This window comes from Scophthalmus maximus, chromosome 6 (genome assembly GCF_022379125.1).
Source record: "Scophthalmus maximus strain ysfricsl-2021 chromosome 6, ASM2237912v1, whole genome shotgun sequence".
Taxonomy (NCBI): domain Eukaryota; kingdom Metazoa; phylum Chordata; class Actinopteri; order Pleuronectiformes; family Scophthalmidae; genus Scophthalmus; species Scophthalmus maximus.
In genome coordinates, this window is record NC_061520.1 from 17935227 (window position 1) to 17951363 (window position 16137).

Here is a 16137-nt window from a genome sequence, read left to right on the forward strand (position 1 = left end):
GCACACGCAACAAGATCACGTTGGCTTATAGAAATAACAATAATATAACACAAACAATATAAAAACTATGATGGAATCAAATTTGCTAAAAATACAAAAACAGCAATTTTCCATTCATTCAGGGGTGGTCGTGGTGTATAGACCAGCTCATGAATTTGAATATAAGAATGAATTGTTTGTCATAAAGAAGAGGAACAAAACATGAATCAATAATATAAGCAGTGAAATAAAAATCCACCCTCACCTTGTGACATTTGTCTTGAGTTTCTTGTAGTTCTTTGCTTTTAAGGTGTAGCTTCTTTTCGATAGAGTTGGCCTTAGCAGGAGAGTTGAGGCCTGCAGACACTGACCTGAGGACAATAACATACATATAATATATATACGTATATTATCTTTAGTCCAATTCAAGCCCTTCGCAACTACAAAATCCCTCAACTGCATTGTCCTTAAATGCAGCAAAAGGTGCATGTGTTCTCAAAATGTGCACTGCAATAACCAGCTTGATATATATTTTGCAGAAATGTTTACAATACTAAGACAATCCATCATGGTCAAGTGCCACATTGAAACCTAATATGAACAGCATCATGTAAGGAAACATGAGAGCTGCTTTCTTTCAATGCATTTCTGTTGTGTGAGAAAGCACAGAAATTCCAAACTATCAAATCATATCAGCCAACGATAATAAGAATGACAGACAGTGTCATATCGTAACATGAACCCACATCCTTTAACAGCAAGCCTTGACAGTATTATAGCTGTAATCAAGATGGCTGAAGCGCAGACAACACCCACACATTATAAATGAGCAACAGACACAGCATCACAATATGCCTCAACTCTACTTTAAGAACTGTACTCTAATATATCTAGTCATAACAATGACGCATGTGATAAAGATCCGACTATATTCTATACATTGTGGTTTATTCAGGACAAAAACAACCATGTAGACCTGGAAATATTTGTTGTTTGCCTGACAAAATAATGCTACAGGAGAATTTAGGCTATAATTTGGCTGGAGGGGAGTGAGTCCAATGCACCAATGTTTCTTGTTTATTTCAAGTCCTATTCTTTGGGAATAATTTAGAGCACAAAGTCAATTTTCCTTCTCTTGTCCAGAGAAAAGGGCAACTCTGAATAGACATCCTCTGAATATCTGAATGGGGCTGTATGAATGAGTTCACAAATATCACAGAGGGATCCTTTATAAAGTTGACTCAGACTGAGTCACAGTGTTAAAAATAATCACAAGCAGAAAGCACTGCTCCCTTTGCCTCTGCGGAAACACCCCCTGAAAAACACACACGCACGCGCACACACAGATGCACAGTAATATACCTGAGACAAATTTGCGTCACATCATTAACAAATCCAGCAACAACACAACCTGTCTATGTAAAAAAATCTAGACAAGAGTTGTTCCAGCTAAAACTGATGCCAATTAAAAAATGTTAGACATCATAATCCGTTAAGTTCTCCAGTGCCTAGATGACGTGTTAGGGGGGAAACTGATAATACCCCGTAATTTCTCCATTACAAGATTTGAAATACATGGTGAATTTTAGAGTGTGAAGGGTCAATTTAATCTACAGCCACTTCTTATCATGTATGTTTTCAACTAGAATTTGCAGGGAACATCAACAATGTTTTGGAGAGAGCATGAGTAATCCTTTTACTGTTCTAAACATCATGAAGGCCGAAAAGAAAATAAATATTTTTAAAAGAGAGAAAATGCCAGACCACTGTTTTCCTAGCTGAAGAAAGGCAGTTGTCATGTCTCTCATGTAATGTGGAGGGAAAATAAATGAGCAGCCAGTGCAGACTGCATTATAGAAGAGAATCAAAGAGAGACAGGGACTGGGGAAAGGTGTGCAAGTTAAAGGCTTAGCAGCACTAATCAGGTACACAAAAGGAATAGACTATGTGCAATATCACAAGCATGCACACTGAAGGAAACGCAAACAAACACACATAATCCTGTGTGTGGGATTATGTATCCCCTACGTCCAGAAAACCTTCAGTCATATTTGGAGATGCTGAAAAAAACCCATCACTATAGTTTGTATTTTCAACTTTGTGCATATAAAAAAATAATACAACACAAAAACACTGAAGGAATCTGTCAGGAAATAATTTTCATCCATGAATACACGCAAAAATGTGAAGTTGGACCAAATGGAGTTAATTAAAATGATGATGAATCTGCATTTAGGATTCCTCACCAATTATGTTTCTTGGTGGCCAGACTATATTTATTAATTCCTTAAAACGTCTTTACATTGTGAAAACAAACATATGTCAGGTGGGTGGACGGTTGATTGGAAATCCTCCAAAGGCCACAAGATCAAGAGCACATTTCTTAAAAATTTGGCCATTTATTGGAGAGAAACCACATCAAGGGGAATCTTAGCAGCTGGTTATTGAAATCATCAGGGATCATCCTCTGGGGACTATAAATACCTATACAATAACAATCTGGCAGCATCTATTCATGGCAATCTGCTCAGTAGTTATCAAAAATATTCCACTCTTGACAAAATTGTTAAATGATCAGAAAGACTGGCCAGCTGACACTATTGTTTTATGCACAATTACTAGTAGTTAAACACCAAAGACATACTATTTGTAATACATATATATATATATATATATATATATATATATATATATATATATATATATATATATATATATATATATATATATATAATTTTTTTTTTTTTCCTGGAAGTGTATGAGCCACCATAGAAAGATGATTTCCTGACAGTAAACCACAGTCGGCTTCTTATAAATTTGAGGCAAGCTGTTAAGGGGATTTTGTTGTTGAGTTTTCCTAATGAGGAGTCAGACAGACAAGTTCACAGAGGAAGGGGGGGGAGAATAGCAGGAAACCCCAAAACACATGATTAGCAATTCATTATGCCTGGCTCTGCGCTCATTTCTCTCTACTTTTTTGGCATTGTAATGAAGAATGGGCACACATGCATGCACTTAAACACAAATCTGACACATTCCTCTTAATGAAATGCAGCAATGGGAATGACTCGCTTCTGATAAAAACCATGAGCAGATGACGGTGTTGTCTGATGGTGTAACAGCAAGGGACAGAGACATTAGAAGAGGGAGAAAATAAGAGGAAGGGATGAGACGGGTAAAGATGGGGGTGGGGACTGGGGAAAAAAAAAAACATCACGGTAGTAACCATAGAAATAGATTCTCTCTCTCCCCAATCTGAGCTCTCATCCTTTTCCCTGTCTAATCTTCTCACGCTTTATCTTCCATTTCTGTTGTTGCTGCTGTCATGATCTGCAGTTTCCAGCACCATTAACCTGCTACAGAGAACTGCCATAGGGCAATGAAATTAAACCTTTCCTCTTGCATTATCATCAGGGGGTTAAGAAGCCAAAGACCATTACGGATGATTACAGTTCCAAAATCCATGCTATAAAAGTCAGGAGGTCATTATTGCTGCACAGTAACATAAGAAGCACAATAACGGCAGCGAGGGTTGGAGTGTGTCCGTGTGTGAGGTTCCACCTCTCAGCAAACCTCATTGACACACTCAGCCGCATACCAATCAGCAGCGATGGCACAATAATGCTAGCTAACTTCCCCCGGTCCATTCATTCGATCCACTGTATGTGATCCCAAGGCACAAAAACAAGAAGCAGGAGAAGAGAGCACCAGAGAGGAGGGGGATCCCCCCTTCTTGCTCATCCCTACACAGCATATGGCCAAACCCTTTTCAGCCCCAACAGGCACAACATTACTGACAGGGAGACAACACCAACTGCCCAGGGCATCACACTAGGTCACCTGAAACAAGGAATGTGTTGCTGTGGTTATGGGGAGTCTAATTGCAGTACAGCAGCCATGCGCATCACAGGGTCTTTAACCAACAAAGGTGTGTTAGAGAGGTGTATGCAGGAGGTCTCTGCATTGACTACTGGAAAAAGAGGGGGTTGTCTTTAAAGAAAAAAAGAAAGAAAAAACATTGCCCAGTAAACAGGCAGCACTTACTCAGTTTTGGCCAATGTTGTCAATGTTCTGCTGAAGAACCAGCCTAGAAAGGGCAGATCCTGGCCCTTGAAGCCCACCGACAGAGCTCCTCGCTGGGCTGCTGAGGATGGCCGGGGGGCTGCCTGCACCGGCTCCTCAAAATTGGAGGTGTCATCTTCAGTTTGCAACGCAGGAACAAAAGGCGGGAGAACTGCAGGAGAAAAAGGATGAGAGGAGGGAGTGAGAGAGGGCAAGGAAAGAGAGGAAGCAGAGACAATCCAGGTAGTAAAAAAAAAAAAGAAAAAGATTCACAAAAACATACGAGGAGAAAGGGGAGAGAAAGGAGGGGAGGAGGAACGGAGCCGGGCTGTGTGAGCCTAGAGTGCGGTAAGTCGCGCGTTGATGCACATGCTGCCTCTCAGTCCCTCCCTCCCTCCATCTCTCTCTCCATCTCTCTCATACACACATGCTCTCTCTTCCTCACTGCAGCAGAGCAAGTTAATCAGCTAAAGCCAAAGCTGAAGCACAGAGCTCTATCTGTGCCCCTGTGGCCAATTATCAATAAAACGTGGCCGTAGTTCAAATAACGTTTATATATGTGATTCTCTTCTTTATGATGATATTTATTACTCAAAGAATATCAAATATGGATACAAATTCAGAAACATTTTGCAGGCGCACAGGGAAAACAGCTCATCTGTTATAGCCAAACAACAATTATGTGGTTCTCCAAAGAAAAAACTGGGTTAATTGATATTCAGCATTGACGGGGATATTATAACTGGAAAACATCTCAGAGGACAAACATGACTGGCACAGCAATGTTTCTTAATTGCTTCATAATCACAAAAAGGAGGGTTTGTTCATCTAAAAAACAAGGTTTTCTGTGCGAGAAAAATAAACACTCATCAACCCTGCAGCTCCACATGTGATTTACAGAACCACTGTAGAGCTGCGGTTCTCTAATGTGACAATGCATCATGGAAAATGTCCATTGATGTGAATGTTATGGGCGTGTTTTCCCCACAGCTGGTCAGGTGAAAATGTCAAACTCGTTTTCATTCAGTGCAGTCTCGGATTTGATGGAAACAATGACGTCCAATGGACGCACGTGTATTTCCGCCACAGAGAGCATAACTGGTGTCACTAGCGTAAAATAATTTGTGCTGCGTCTGTTGTGAAGCAGATGAGTTGCAGTTCTTTACTCCGCGTGTCTCGCTTCTCGCCTCTGCCTCTCGCCCATTCTCCTCCTCAGGAAGGAGCTGGCCCACTGCCAACGGCGCATAGAATCTCATTATTTCACTACTGACAATACCACTGGCTACACAATCGCTGTTGGGTGTTTATGTGAAACCGCACACACACACACACACACACACACACACACACACACACACACACACACACACACACACACACACACACACACACACACACACACACACACACACACACACACACACACACACACACACACACACACACACACACACACACACACACACACACACACACACACACAGCACACTTATGTATAAATTGTTGCTTGACAACTAGTAATATATCATCTGTCCAGGAACATTATTGTAGCAACGCTGTCATTTGAAGCCAAATGGTCCATTTTGACTGGACAGACAGTCTCAAGGGAAAGGAATCTCCTCACCGTGTCTTAAGTTGTTCCAGTCTACGCTGGAGAAGAAAGCATGACAGCGGAGTCCCTGGAAACCCAGTCGCTCTTTGGCTCGGCACAGCAAGCTCTGCACCAGGTCTACAAACTGCTTGCTGGCCTGCGGCCCCTCTGGAAACTTTAGAAAACGCTGTGGGCAAACAACATGGACAAGGATTAATCACATAATGAATATGGTAAGGTATTACCTCAGGTAAATCCGACTGCATATTTCCACTGAGTATAGTGGGATTGCTAAATTGGTAGTTTATGTCTTCATTAGTCTGGATTCATAAGTTACAGATCAGATTCGACAAATGACCATTCACATTAATAAGCAGCAGCGGCATTAATAATCAATCAAGATGACAGTGTGTGCACCTGAAAGTTGAGGATGTTGTGAATGGTCTTTGCAGAAGTGCCATCACAAAAGGGTGACCTGGCATAGATCATCTCGTAGGCAATGATGCCAAGGGACCACCAGTCACACTCAACCCCGTAGGTGCCTTGTGAGCCCCCGTTCATCGATGTCAGGACCTCAGGGGAGAGGAAGTCCTGGGTGCCAACAGGCACCGTGGGAGTTGCTACCTGGAAATGCAATAAAGACAATGATGTTACTGTCAATCATACTATAGATAATACACAAAGCAAACTCAGTAATCTACTTACGGTTTTGTTAGCACTCAGCCTGGCAGCCGATCCAAAGTCTGCCAGCTTAATGTGACCAGTCCGATCGATGAGAACGTTCTCTGGTTTGACGTCTCTGCAAGTGGATAGTTTAGACGAGATCTGATACTGCACAGAGCTGTTTGTTCCCCAAGTACGGTAATATGTCTACCGATCTGACAATAATGGGATACATTTGTAAACGTCTGGATATGCTTTTGTATTACATAATAACACATTCAGTGCTCTGAGTTAAATTTTTAATTTTTTTCAATTGAAGATTTTGATCACTGTAATATTCAGCAACAACTATTTACATCAACTGCTACTTCTTCTATTGAATCAAATTATTCTTGGGGTTTCTAGGACATAAAAAATAAGCAACTGGTGAAGCTGAGAATACACAAATAAACACAAAATGATTAAATTAAGGACAACAGAACTTCCTCAATACATAACTAAATGAGCATCTTGAGTTGGACTATAAGATTTTGCAAGTTCCCATGACTTTAATTTCATTATCAATCAATTTCAATATCATTTTCACATGATTTTTTCTTTTTTTTTCTCCAGAAATTCCATGGCATTAACTTGGAAGTGCTTGGTGAGTTGGTGTGAAATGAGATATAGTCATGCTATTCCAAAGCCATGAATGGTGTTTACCTGTGGACGTAGCCCAGCTGGTGAACAGCATGAATGGCCTCTACCAGCTCAGCCAAATAGAATTGAGCCATGGATTCATCAAACTGATCCTCGTATCGGTTTAGCAGGGACATCAGGTCACCACCTGGCAAGTACTCCATCGCCTGAGGACACATTTGTAACGATATATGTTGCAGTGAGCACTCAATACTGTGGTAGCACTAAAACCCTGACCAGCAATTTTGAAAGATTGTATGTTTGAATAGGATTAAAATTAACAGATATAACACGCCGTTGAAACATGATCTTCAGAGTGCCTATAAATAGGCCTCAAAAGCATCAAAAACAGAGCAACAAGTGTAGCAGCACGTGTTTGAGCTTATATCAAAGCGGTTTTTAGCTTAAGCTAATAGGGTGGCTCTCCTCATTATAGATTCAGTTATGTAACCAGACACTATTGCAGATTTATCTGTGATACTGCAGTCAAACGACTGGTTGTCCATTGCTTAAAACACACCAACACTAACTGCAAAATTCCTGTGTTGCTTGTGATCTCAGGCTACAATCAGACAATCAATTGTGTGTAAGCAACATGCCACGACAATAAACATAAAATAAAAACATGCTTAGTCCTCAGATATCTCTGATTTTAACTTGGGAACACAAATAACCAAATCAACCTTTGAAATGTCTTTCTCAAAATCTCCTTTCTGCTGTCTGCATCCTGAGATGAAAGGCATCGGTCAGGCTGATTCGAGCTATATGGTGGAAGTCATACAGCCATAACAGGCTCAGAGCCCCTGGTGCATGAATGGTCGGCGAGTCTGAATGAACAGGAGCATTCTCCAGTGTTACCTAGCAACAGGGAGACTGGTGCCTCGCTGACATACGGATAAAGATGGATGCTTTGTATTTTCCTCCATGCTCAGTTAGGGAGCAGGGTGAGACAGAGGGGGAGTGGAAAAAGAGGAGGAGGAGGAGGAAGAATGGAGATAGGCACACAGGGGGAATGATGGAAGTATAAGAAGAGGGGGAGTGAGAGAAAAACAAAGGGCAGTATGCAGCATAAGGCTCGGCAGGGCAGGACATGCTTTTCCCTACAACATATGCCAGTCTAACAGGTCAGCAGAGAAAATATAGATTCTTTGTGAGGTTAAAAGCAATCACACTAATTACATTGGACGCTCTCTGTGAGGAGAGCATTGACACTCCACTTCACGGCTGAAGATTAGGCTATTAGACAAGACATTTTGGGGAAATATGCCTGGTCACCAGCTTAACCAGATTCAAAAGAAAAGATTATGCATTAATCATAGATATCCACACCAAGTACAGAGATCCTGGGGGCGTTTGACCCACATGTGAAACAGTGGTGGGGGAAAGTGTGGTTTCTGAGATGCGACATCCTAATTTTAATTGCAGCAGGCTGCAGCATCAAGAGTTAGGATGAAAGTCTGCTCACAGCAGCTCACAGGTTCCTGAGCAGTGGAGGTTGCAGCAGTTGATAATGTCATTATTGATGTTAGCAGAATCCCAGTGACTCCTGGATGTCACACGTCAGACCTGGGGCCTGATTCAAAAAGCAGCTTTAGTGACAAATTGGAGTTTGTTAACCCTGAGATGAGGAAAACTCTGAGTTAGTTACTGTAGTAACTTTGTGAAGCTAACCTACATGACGGCAGATTTTCTTCAACAAACCCAGAGTTTCTCTCTGACCCTCCTCTCCTGCTGAGCCTGAAGACGCTTCTGACACCTAATAATTTTCTCATTAATACAGCCTATATCAAAGTGCATATCGAAGCACATTCATTTGCAGCAATTAGTTTGGGAGAAGATTAAATCCAAATTAGACCTTAGTTTATTACCCAAGACCCATCTATACTAACTTTTGGCATCAGTCATCAGTCAGTCAGTGAGCGACCTCTTACATTATAATGTTACAAGGTGTTTGGCTTCATCCTCCGCTCAGTATTAAGTCTATACGCCGTCTGTCTTTACAACACCAAGCCTCTGTTAATATTTATTGTCAGGTTTTTAATCAGTTCATCTGCACGGAAATATTGCATTCCCGACATTAATCATTAAAATCTATGCGAAGCTTGAGACAAGACTCGGGATCTATGAAAAATATATGTTCAGGATGTGATTGGTCACATTGATGGGACATTTCTTTGGCAGTTACCTTATAATATTGTAGATGATTTGATATTTTTGAGTGAACATGATTGTAGTGCAGCTGAAAAAATGTTAACATTTTAAAACTGGACCAAATGTTGTATAAAAGTGAGTTTTGGATGTGGGCTGCAAATACTATTACTACAAACTTTGAGATTTTGAGGAATATTTTTAAATGGAAAAAAGATATAACAGACACAATTTAGTTAAAATAAAAGATCTATAATCTTATGTCTAATCTGTTTGATCTACATTTTCACCTCCTGCTGCCAGCAGCACTTTGTCCCCATAAGGTTAGACGTGATTAAACATATCGAAAATCTTAATGGAACAAACAGTGGGATTTCAGACCTTTAACATCCATTAAGGAAATTAAAGTCTGGACTGCAGTAAATGAAATGTATAGTTTTAACTTATTGACACTTTTATTCAACTCAGGCTCTCTTAATGCTGCTGCTGCGTTTTTGTAAAGATAAATGTGCATTGCCACGCATTAATCTTTCAAGTTCTGTTGGATTAAAATGGAAGATCCGCTCTTTATTTACCTATGGCCATAGTTAATTGCGGTATTGGAGCTGCGCTGATGTGGCTTCTTTTTTTTTCATTTACACACATGCTTAACACAGAGTGAACATACTCAGAGTTGATTGAACTAACTCAGACCAACTGTTCTTGAACCCATTTTCAATTCAGGGTTCATCAACTCAGTCTTCAGGTTGAGGCTCAGAGTTTGTTAAACCTGATTCTGAAACAGGACCCAGCAAACTAAAATGACATCCTGACTATTCTTCTCACCTAACATTAGTTTTGATGCCAAACAAGCATGTTTCTCCATGACCGGAAGACATATATTTAGATGATGATGACAATAACAATGAACAGGATTTTAACAAATAACTATCAACCAATATAAATAATATACCAGATAAAATGTCTTTTACGGTCACCACCAGAAGGCTGAGTGGATTGTTCGATGCCGCAGTGAAACTACAGGTTTTACTGAGTGAAATAAACCCATTTAACAATTCACACAAAAGTTGACTTTTAAAGCAACAACTCTTAATACAAGTTACCCTCTGTGTAAAAAGAGCTAGAAAATAGCAGCAAGTCGACATCCATTCAATTTGCTTCTGCAAACAATATCTTATGGTTTAAGATATTATGTGTGGACAGAGGGACTCTAGAGCATATTTATTCAGTGGGACCACTACACACCCACCTAGTTTAGTTTAGGGCAAGAAATATATTCAGACACCGCATTAAAATGCAGTAAAGGGACCATAGCGGTATACAAGGAGAATCTCAGTTAGTATACCTAAATAAAGAGGCTACCTCTCAGCATATACTACAGCACAAAGCCCATCTTTACTATGACTGTAGGCAGTACAACTACATATACCACTTAACCCAGCCAGTATTACATGTTAATCACCTGCCCCTATCATAAAACATTATTTTAACTGGGAGAAAACAACTGTAACACCACAATTTACAGTGCATTCTCAAGATCAGAGAAAACCCTACAGTCTCACCAGGTAGACGTGTTCTTTATCCTGGAAGGCGTAGAGAAGCTGTGGGATCCAGGGGCCGGTGTTCAAAGCCAGGATCCTCCGCTCTTCTTCATGAAAAACCACCTGAGGAGAATTTAACAGGTAGGCAGTAAGCAACAGCAGTGCTGCACAAACTGATTGTGAGTAGTGTGCCAGCCACATCAACTCATCAATCTAAAACGCTGAGAAGGGATCATTGGGGTTTAAATGTGATATAAGCTGTCAGTGTTTGATGTCCATACAACATTCAAAACCTTTCCCTAGCTTCACTTCTTGTTGCTTGTTTTATTGTTTGCTTGTTTAAAGTGGGATTTCACTTGAAATTTTGCATAGTTGTCTCGGGTGGCATGAGCTAAAGATTTCTAAGCCACACAATTTTTTTTATTACATTGCTCACTTCAGCTCCCTTCCTGTATTCTGAGGGAGATCTGTTCTATTGGTCACATACAAGAGAGCACAGCTGTGGAGCAATGTATCCAGTTGTACACAACCTTACAGCGCCCCCCAGTGGGCCCTTTTCAGACTGCAACTTTGCAACACAAAATATATAAATACACAGCAAGAAGACTTGTGACGTTTACAAAAAAAAAACGTAGTCCGGCAAATATACTACTTTGTGAATTTATACAAAACAATACATATTTGTGAAAATATAGCTTTTGTTCACACTTTTCCTCTATCTATCTCTTACTCTTCTTATTTTATTATGTTTATTTGATGATAAACAACACAGTTTGTGGTCAGTTTTGTTAGAATATGGGTTAATTTTAAATAACTTGAAATATGAGTGAATTAATTAGCCCATTACAGTTTAAATTTCAACCATAAATCTCACACAAACACACACAGGACTCAACCAATCTAAAATAAATCACGGATACACTTAATGTGCAATAACTAACTGTGCAATATTTATATTTAGTCTCCATGTGCAACTATTGCTACTACTCTGTATATAGTATTTATATACCTTTGTTTTTTTATTTAATTAAATTTTTTTGTACATACTAACCCTTTTGCTGCTGTAATGCCCAAATTTACCCATTGTGGGACGAATAAAGGTACATCTTATCATAGCAGCATCCAAGAATGGCTTAAGGCTTAACCAAGATATTTTTTTTGAAAACCCCATTACAGTGTGTTTTCCCACAATAATACAAATAGATATCTTACATTTTCTCGAGTGCGCAAAACTGTCTTGTCCATGACCTTCAGCGCACAAACGTCTCCAGTGGCCTTTTCTCGGACTACCTGGACTTCAGCGAAGTGGCCACGGCCCACCACGGCACACAGGTCAAAGTCATGAACCCCTGGCTGCAGTGCCTGCAGCTCTGACACCACTTCGGAAACTGTTTCACAAAAACAAACAAGAAAAACGCGAGGTTTTAACCTTTTTGTTTATAGAATGCACGTTTCTGAACAAACCAGAAATATAGGACCTGAAACACGGGCATATCTTCAAATGTTTGAATTCTATCTGGCAGGCATTGTGGAGTGAGAGATTTGTAAATTGTGGATGAGGCATTTTAGTGGGGACACACACACACACACACACACACACACACACACACACACACACACAAAAACAACACCAGCAACTTATTTACATTTAATAGGCATGTTTGAATGGCTGAATCAAAAAAACAACGAATTACTAATGTAATGGATATTAACGCATAAACAACGAATATGCGTTAAATGTATGCTTACACTTGTTTACAAAGTTTGCCACGTGGTTTATCTTCATGAGCTCTGGGGAGGTGCACTCTTGGTAGAGGAGCACCAGAGCGTCCAGAAACTCTTCCCGACCCACGGTGCATCCTCCCTGCTGCCCACGCAGGCTGGCTCGGCCCTGCGGACAGCACGTAAACACAGGGAGGGAAGGGAAGGGAAGTCAGCGACAGAACGGGTAGTGCAGCTGGTGTGAAAACTGTTTAAACCGGCTGAGATCTGACAGACACATGGATGGAATCAGGACAGCCACTTTACCTGAAACACCTGGTTGAGTCGCGAGCTGCGGCTGGCGATGGGGTCCGCGGAGCTAGGCAGCATTTTCAGGTTTCCTTGACTCACATATTTGAACTTCAACATGGCTCCCTAACAGAGTTTAACCTGAACAAATGACACGCGTTTGGTGTAATTTGAACAAGAGCCCGTACGGACCAGAATAAAGACGAAGGTGACGCGGGCAATATCATCAAAGCATCGCTTTAGCTAGCTAAACTGACGTCAGCTAACGACTATTTCCTAACGTCACTGATATACGCAAACAAGAACTGCTAACGAAAGCACACACGTCCTTGGCAGAGCGATATGAGAGCACTCACCTTGTGCCATGCGGGTAGATATAATACTTTTTCAAAATGTACACAACACATTGGTTTGCTAGGAGAAGCACACTGTTGTTCCTCTCCGTCAACTATATTTCCGGTCAACTTTCAAATTTTGCGCGTTCCCCGCCCACCCCGCGCGACTGCAGAATGAAGATGGCGCCTGATTTGATGCTTGGATTCTTTATGGGCGGGACCAACCGTTGTTTTTAACCAATGAAAAAATGGTACGCCACTGTTCCTCACCACACCAGGAAGGGATTCTAAAAAAAAAAAAACCCGCTTACATTAGGAAATGTAAATATGTGTCACGTGCAAAAACGTATGCGGAATATTTTACATACGAAACATCACAATGACTGTGTTATTAATATTGGAAACTAATACTTAGAAGTAGATTGATCGTTTGAAAGATCCTAATCAACTGTCTAACTAATGTTCTGTTTACATGAAGCAGCACTGATTACTGGGTACTTCAGTTATTTAGTTTTGCACTTCCATAAAGTTTTAGAACTAAAAAACATTAAAAGGCAATAAAGACCGGCCAAAATCAAATCAACATTAATACCCTGACTTTCGTCCTCTAGTAGGGGTCAAGCTTTTTATAAACTGTCTATGGTCAGGCTCCGTCATTTCCACTAATTCAACCTTAAGCATTTTTTTTTCAACTCCCCCTTCTTAATGGATTAAGTGGTACTCGTCCTCATGGTAAATAAACTGATGTTTAAGAACTGAATTGGCAGATTTTAATTAAACAATGATTACCTCAATCGTTTTGCAGCAGTTTTCCAGTTTAGATTATAAATATTGCTCATTATTAGCTTCATAGACACATACAATTAGTATAATACTCTCACTACCACACATTTCTACCACGTTTCCCTTTACGCATTTCTCTTAATGCGTGAAAAGATGCAATAAATTGCAGATGACCAGAATCAGGGCCAAAGCTTTTATTTCCATGTTTCATTATTGTTTGTTCCAGTTTTCCAAAATTGCATGGTCAGATAGGCTAAACTAACAGGTGGTATGTTGGAGAGACTGGATCCTGGCTTGCTGCCTTCATTTAGTCGCACTTGCTGTAGGAGTTGGTGGAGGTGTGGCATTATTGGGGTTGAGTTTGTGATTTGGGATTGGGATTGGGAGTAGGAGTAGGATTGGGGTTGGGGTTGGGGTTAGGGTTGGGTTTGGGTTTGGGTTTGGGGTTGGGATCGGGATTGGTAGGTGTAGGGGCGGGGGCAATGTAGCATCCTTTCTTGTGCCACTGCATATCCCGCACACGTCGGACGGACTGGATTTGAGGTGCAGTGGCTCCCCAATCATTCCAGTGCTTGAAGTCTCCATGCTCAAACACATACTGGCTCCCTCTGTAGCCTGGGTACCTGTATCCCACCCACCTTCAGACAGAATAAGTGGCATATCACATTAATGGGACAGTGAACGTGGCAACATAATAACTGGATGACCAGAAAAAAATACAGATCCATTAAATTGTCTTAAACAACACAATAACATCTTGCGTAAGTAATATTTATCACTGGGAAGGTTAGAGCTTACGTTCCACAGATAGCTTTAGCACTGGCCACGCGGTCCTGGAAACCATGAGCCCACAGACTGGGGACGTCGTCGTCAAAAATCTCCATCTTTCTGCCTTCAAAGCCTGTATTCTCAAACAGGTGCAGCTTGTGATCTGCACTGTCCTGGAGAGAAATTCCACAGGTTTGAGCATGTCTGGCAGGAGGTCGCATCAGCTAACGTTGCACCCATAATACTGACCACTTTCAGGGGCCGAAATGAGCTCAGGCTGTAGGCACTCTGCCAGTTGGTCCAAGTGCTCCAGCGAGGATACTCTCCTTTCTCGAGGACAAACTGCTCTCCTGCAAAACCTGGACGCTCAAACCCCAACCACCTGAGGACATGGAGAAAATGCGTCATGTACAAATGCACATTTCCATCAGCAGATTGCAGTTGCAGCAAAGAACTGATGAGACTTGACAGAGGGAAACTGAATCACTCACGGTCCCGACTCCACAATGACTGAGCCAACTCGCTGCGTCTTCTCCCAAACATCTTTACATTCACCAGACAACTCCACCTTCTTGCCACGAAAGTTCTCCCATTCAAAAACCGCCAACTGCAAGACAGCAACAGCCAGGGAGTCGATGGTGTAATCAGCCAATTCCATGGAGATTGTGACGTTTTTATTTCAGTCCATGATTTTTTTTTAATCTCTAAGGAAAAGTTTTTTTTTTCAATATTTACCTTATATGTGGCTCCAGCTCCTCCTTGGCCCTTCTCTGCAGGCAGCTGAGCTGGGGTTCCATGTTTGTCTGTCATTTTCCCTCTACAAAGCACAGGAATGACATTGTTTGGTGATGGTGTGTTATTATTTTTGTTAAATTAATATTAGAAAATTGTGTTTCCTGCAACCCTGGAAAGATCATATAACTTAAACACATGGTTATAGGTTGTTCTTTAAACAGTTGCAGAAACAAAAATGTTTCTTTTTTAATAAAGCCGCTTACTCTCGATTGAATACTCAAATACTGGCTGTGTCCGTTGTTTAGGCTATGCAAGAATATCACATCAATATTGGAACACACAAATGCAATTTAGCAATTTGCAGATAGAAGGGGGGAGTAGGGAGAGCGTTAAAGAGAAAGGCCTGTCGGGGAGAGGGATGATGTTTGTTTTTTTACCTGGATGGCTTGTGCTTCACTGCACCACGTACAATCCACGCTCTCCGTCTTTCCTTTTTCTTTTCTGTCTGTCTCAGTGTGAGGGTGTGTGTGGGTGTGCAGGCCTGGTGAGCGGGTTGGTGGAGGCCAGTGGGGGTATTTATGGTTTATTTCTGGCCACAGCAGCAAAAAGCCTGTTGATGCAGCAAGTCTGTCGCACCCATTGTGTCCATCACACTGCTTCTCAATAGGCTTGCCCCTCTGTCCCTGGCACACTGGCAAACACTGCCCATCTCTGCCCATGCTGCCATCCTGACCATGATCCTACAGTGGGCACATGCACCAATTGCCAGCCAAGAGAATGAGCAGGAATCAGTCTCACTCAGCACTATCGGCCCCACCCAACTATCTTGCTCGTCACTGGCCTG

General features: G+C 41.3%; 1 protein-coding gene and 1 pseudogene across 7 annotated transcripts in view; both read right to left on the reverse strand.

The window, feature by feature from the left end:
• Positions 1 to 13177, reverse strand: part of cita (citron rho-interacting serine/threonine kinase a) — a 35859-nt gene extending 22682 nt beyond the window's left edge. For 5 of the 7 annotated variants that reach the window (XM_035631124.2, XM_035631125.2, XM_035631123.2 and 2 more), the window contains exons 1-11: positions 13029 to 13176; positions 12691 to 12813; positions 12412 to 12553; positions 11875 to 12050; positions 10684 to 10785; positions 6998 to 7140; positions 6338 to 6431; positions 6050 to 6256; positions 5666 to 5819; positions 4024 to 4213; positions 245 to 350 (exon numbers count right to left, since the gene is read on the reverse strand). In XM_035631124.2, the coding sequence (XP_035487017.1) occupies positions 245 to 350; positions 4024 to 4213; positions 5666 to 5819; positions 6050 to 6256; positions 6338 to 6431; positions 6998 to 7140; positions 10684 to 10785; positions 11875 to 12050; positions 12412 to 12553; positions 12691 to 12792 (1416 nt within the window). In that variant the 5' untranslated portion in view covers positions 12793 to 12813; positions 13029 to 13176. Of the gene's footprint in view, positions 1 to 244; positions 351 to 4023; positions 4214 to 5665; positions 5820 to 6049; positions 6257 to 6337; positions 6432 to 6997; positions 7141 to 10683; positions 10786 to 11874; positions 12051 to 12411; positions 12554 to 12690; positions 12814 to 13028 lie in introns of all 7 variants that reach the window. The other 2 variants (XM_035631120.2, XM_035631119.2) reach the window with 1 other exon arrangement.
• Positions 13178 to 14135: 958 nt separating this feature from the next.
• Positions 14136 to 16021, reverse strand: LOC118309245 (annotated as a pseudogene).
• Between the last annotated feature and the right edge of the window lie 116 nt (positions 16022 to 16137).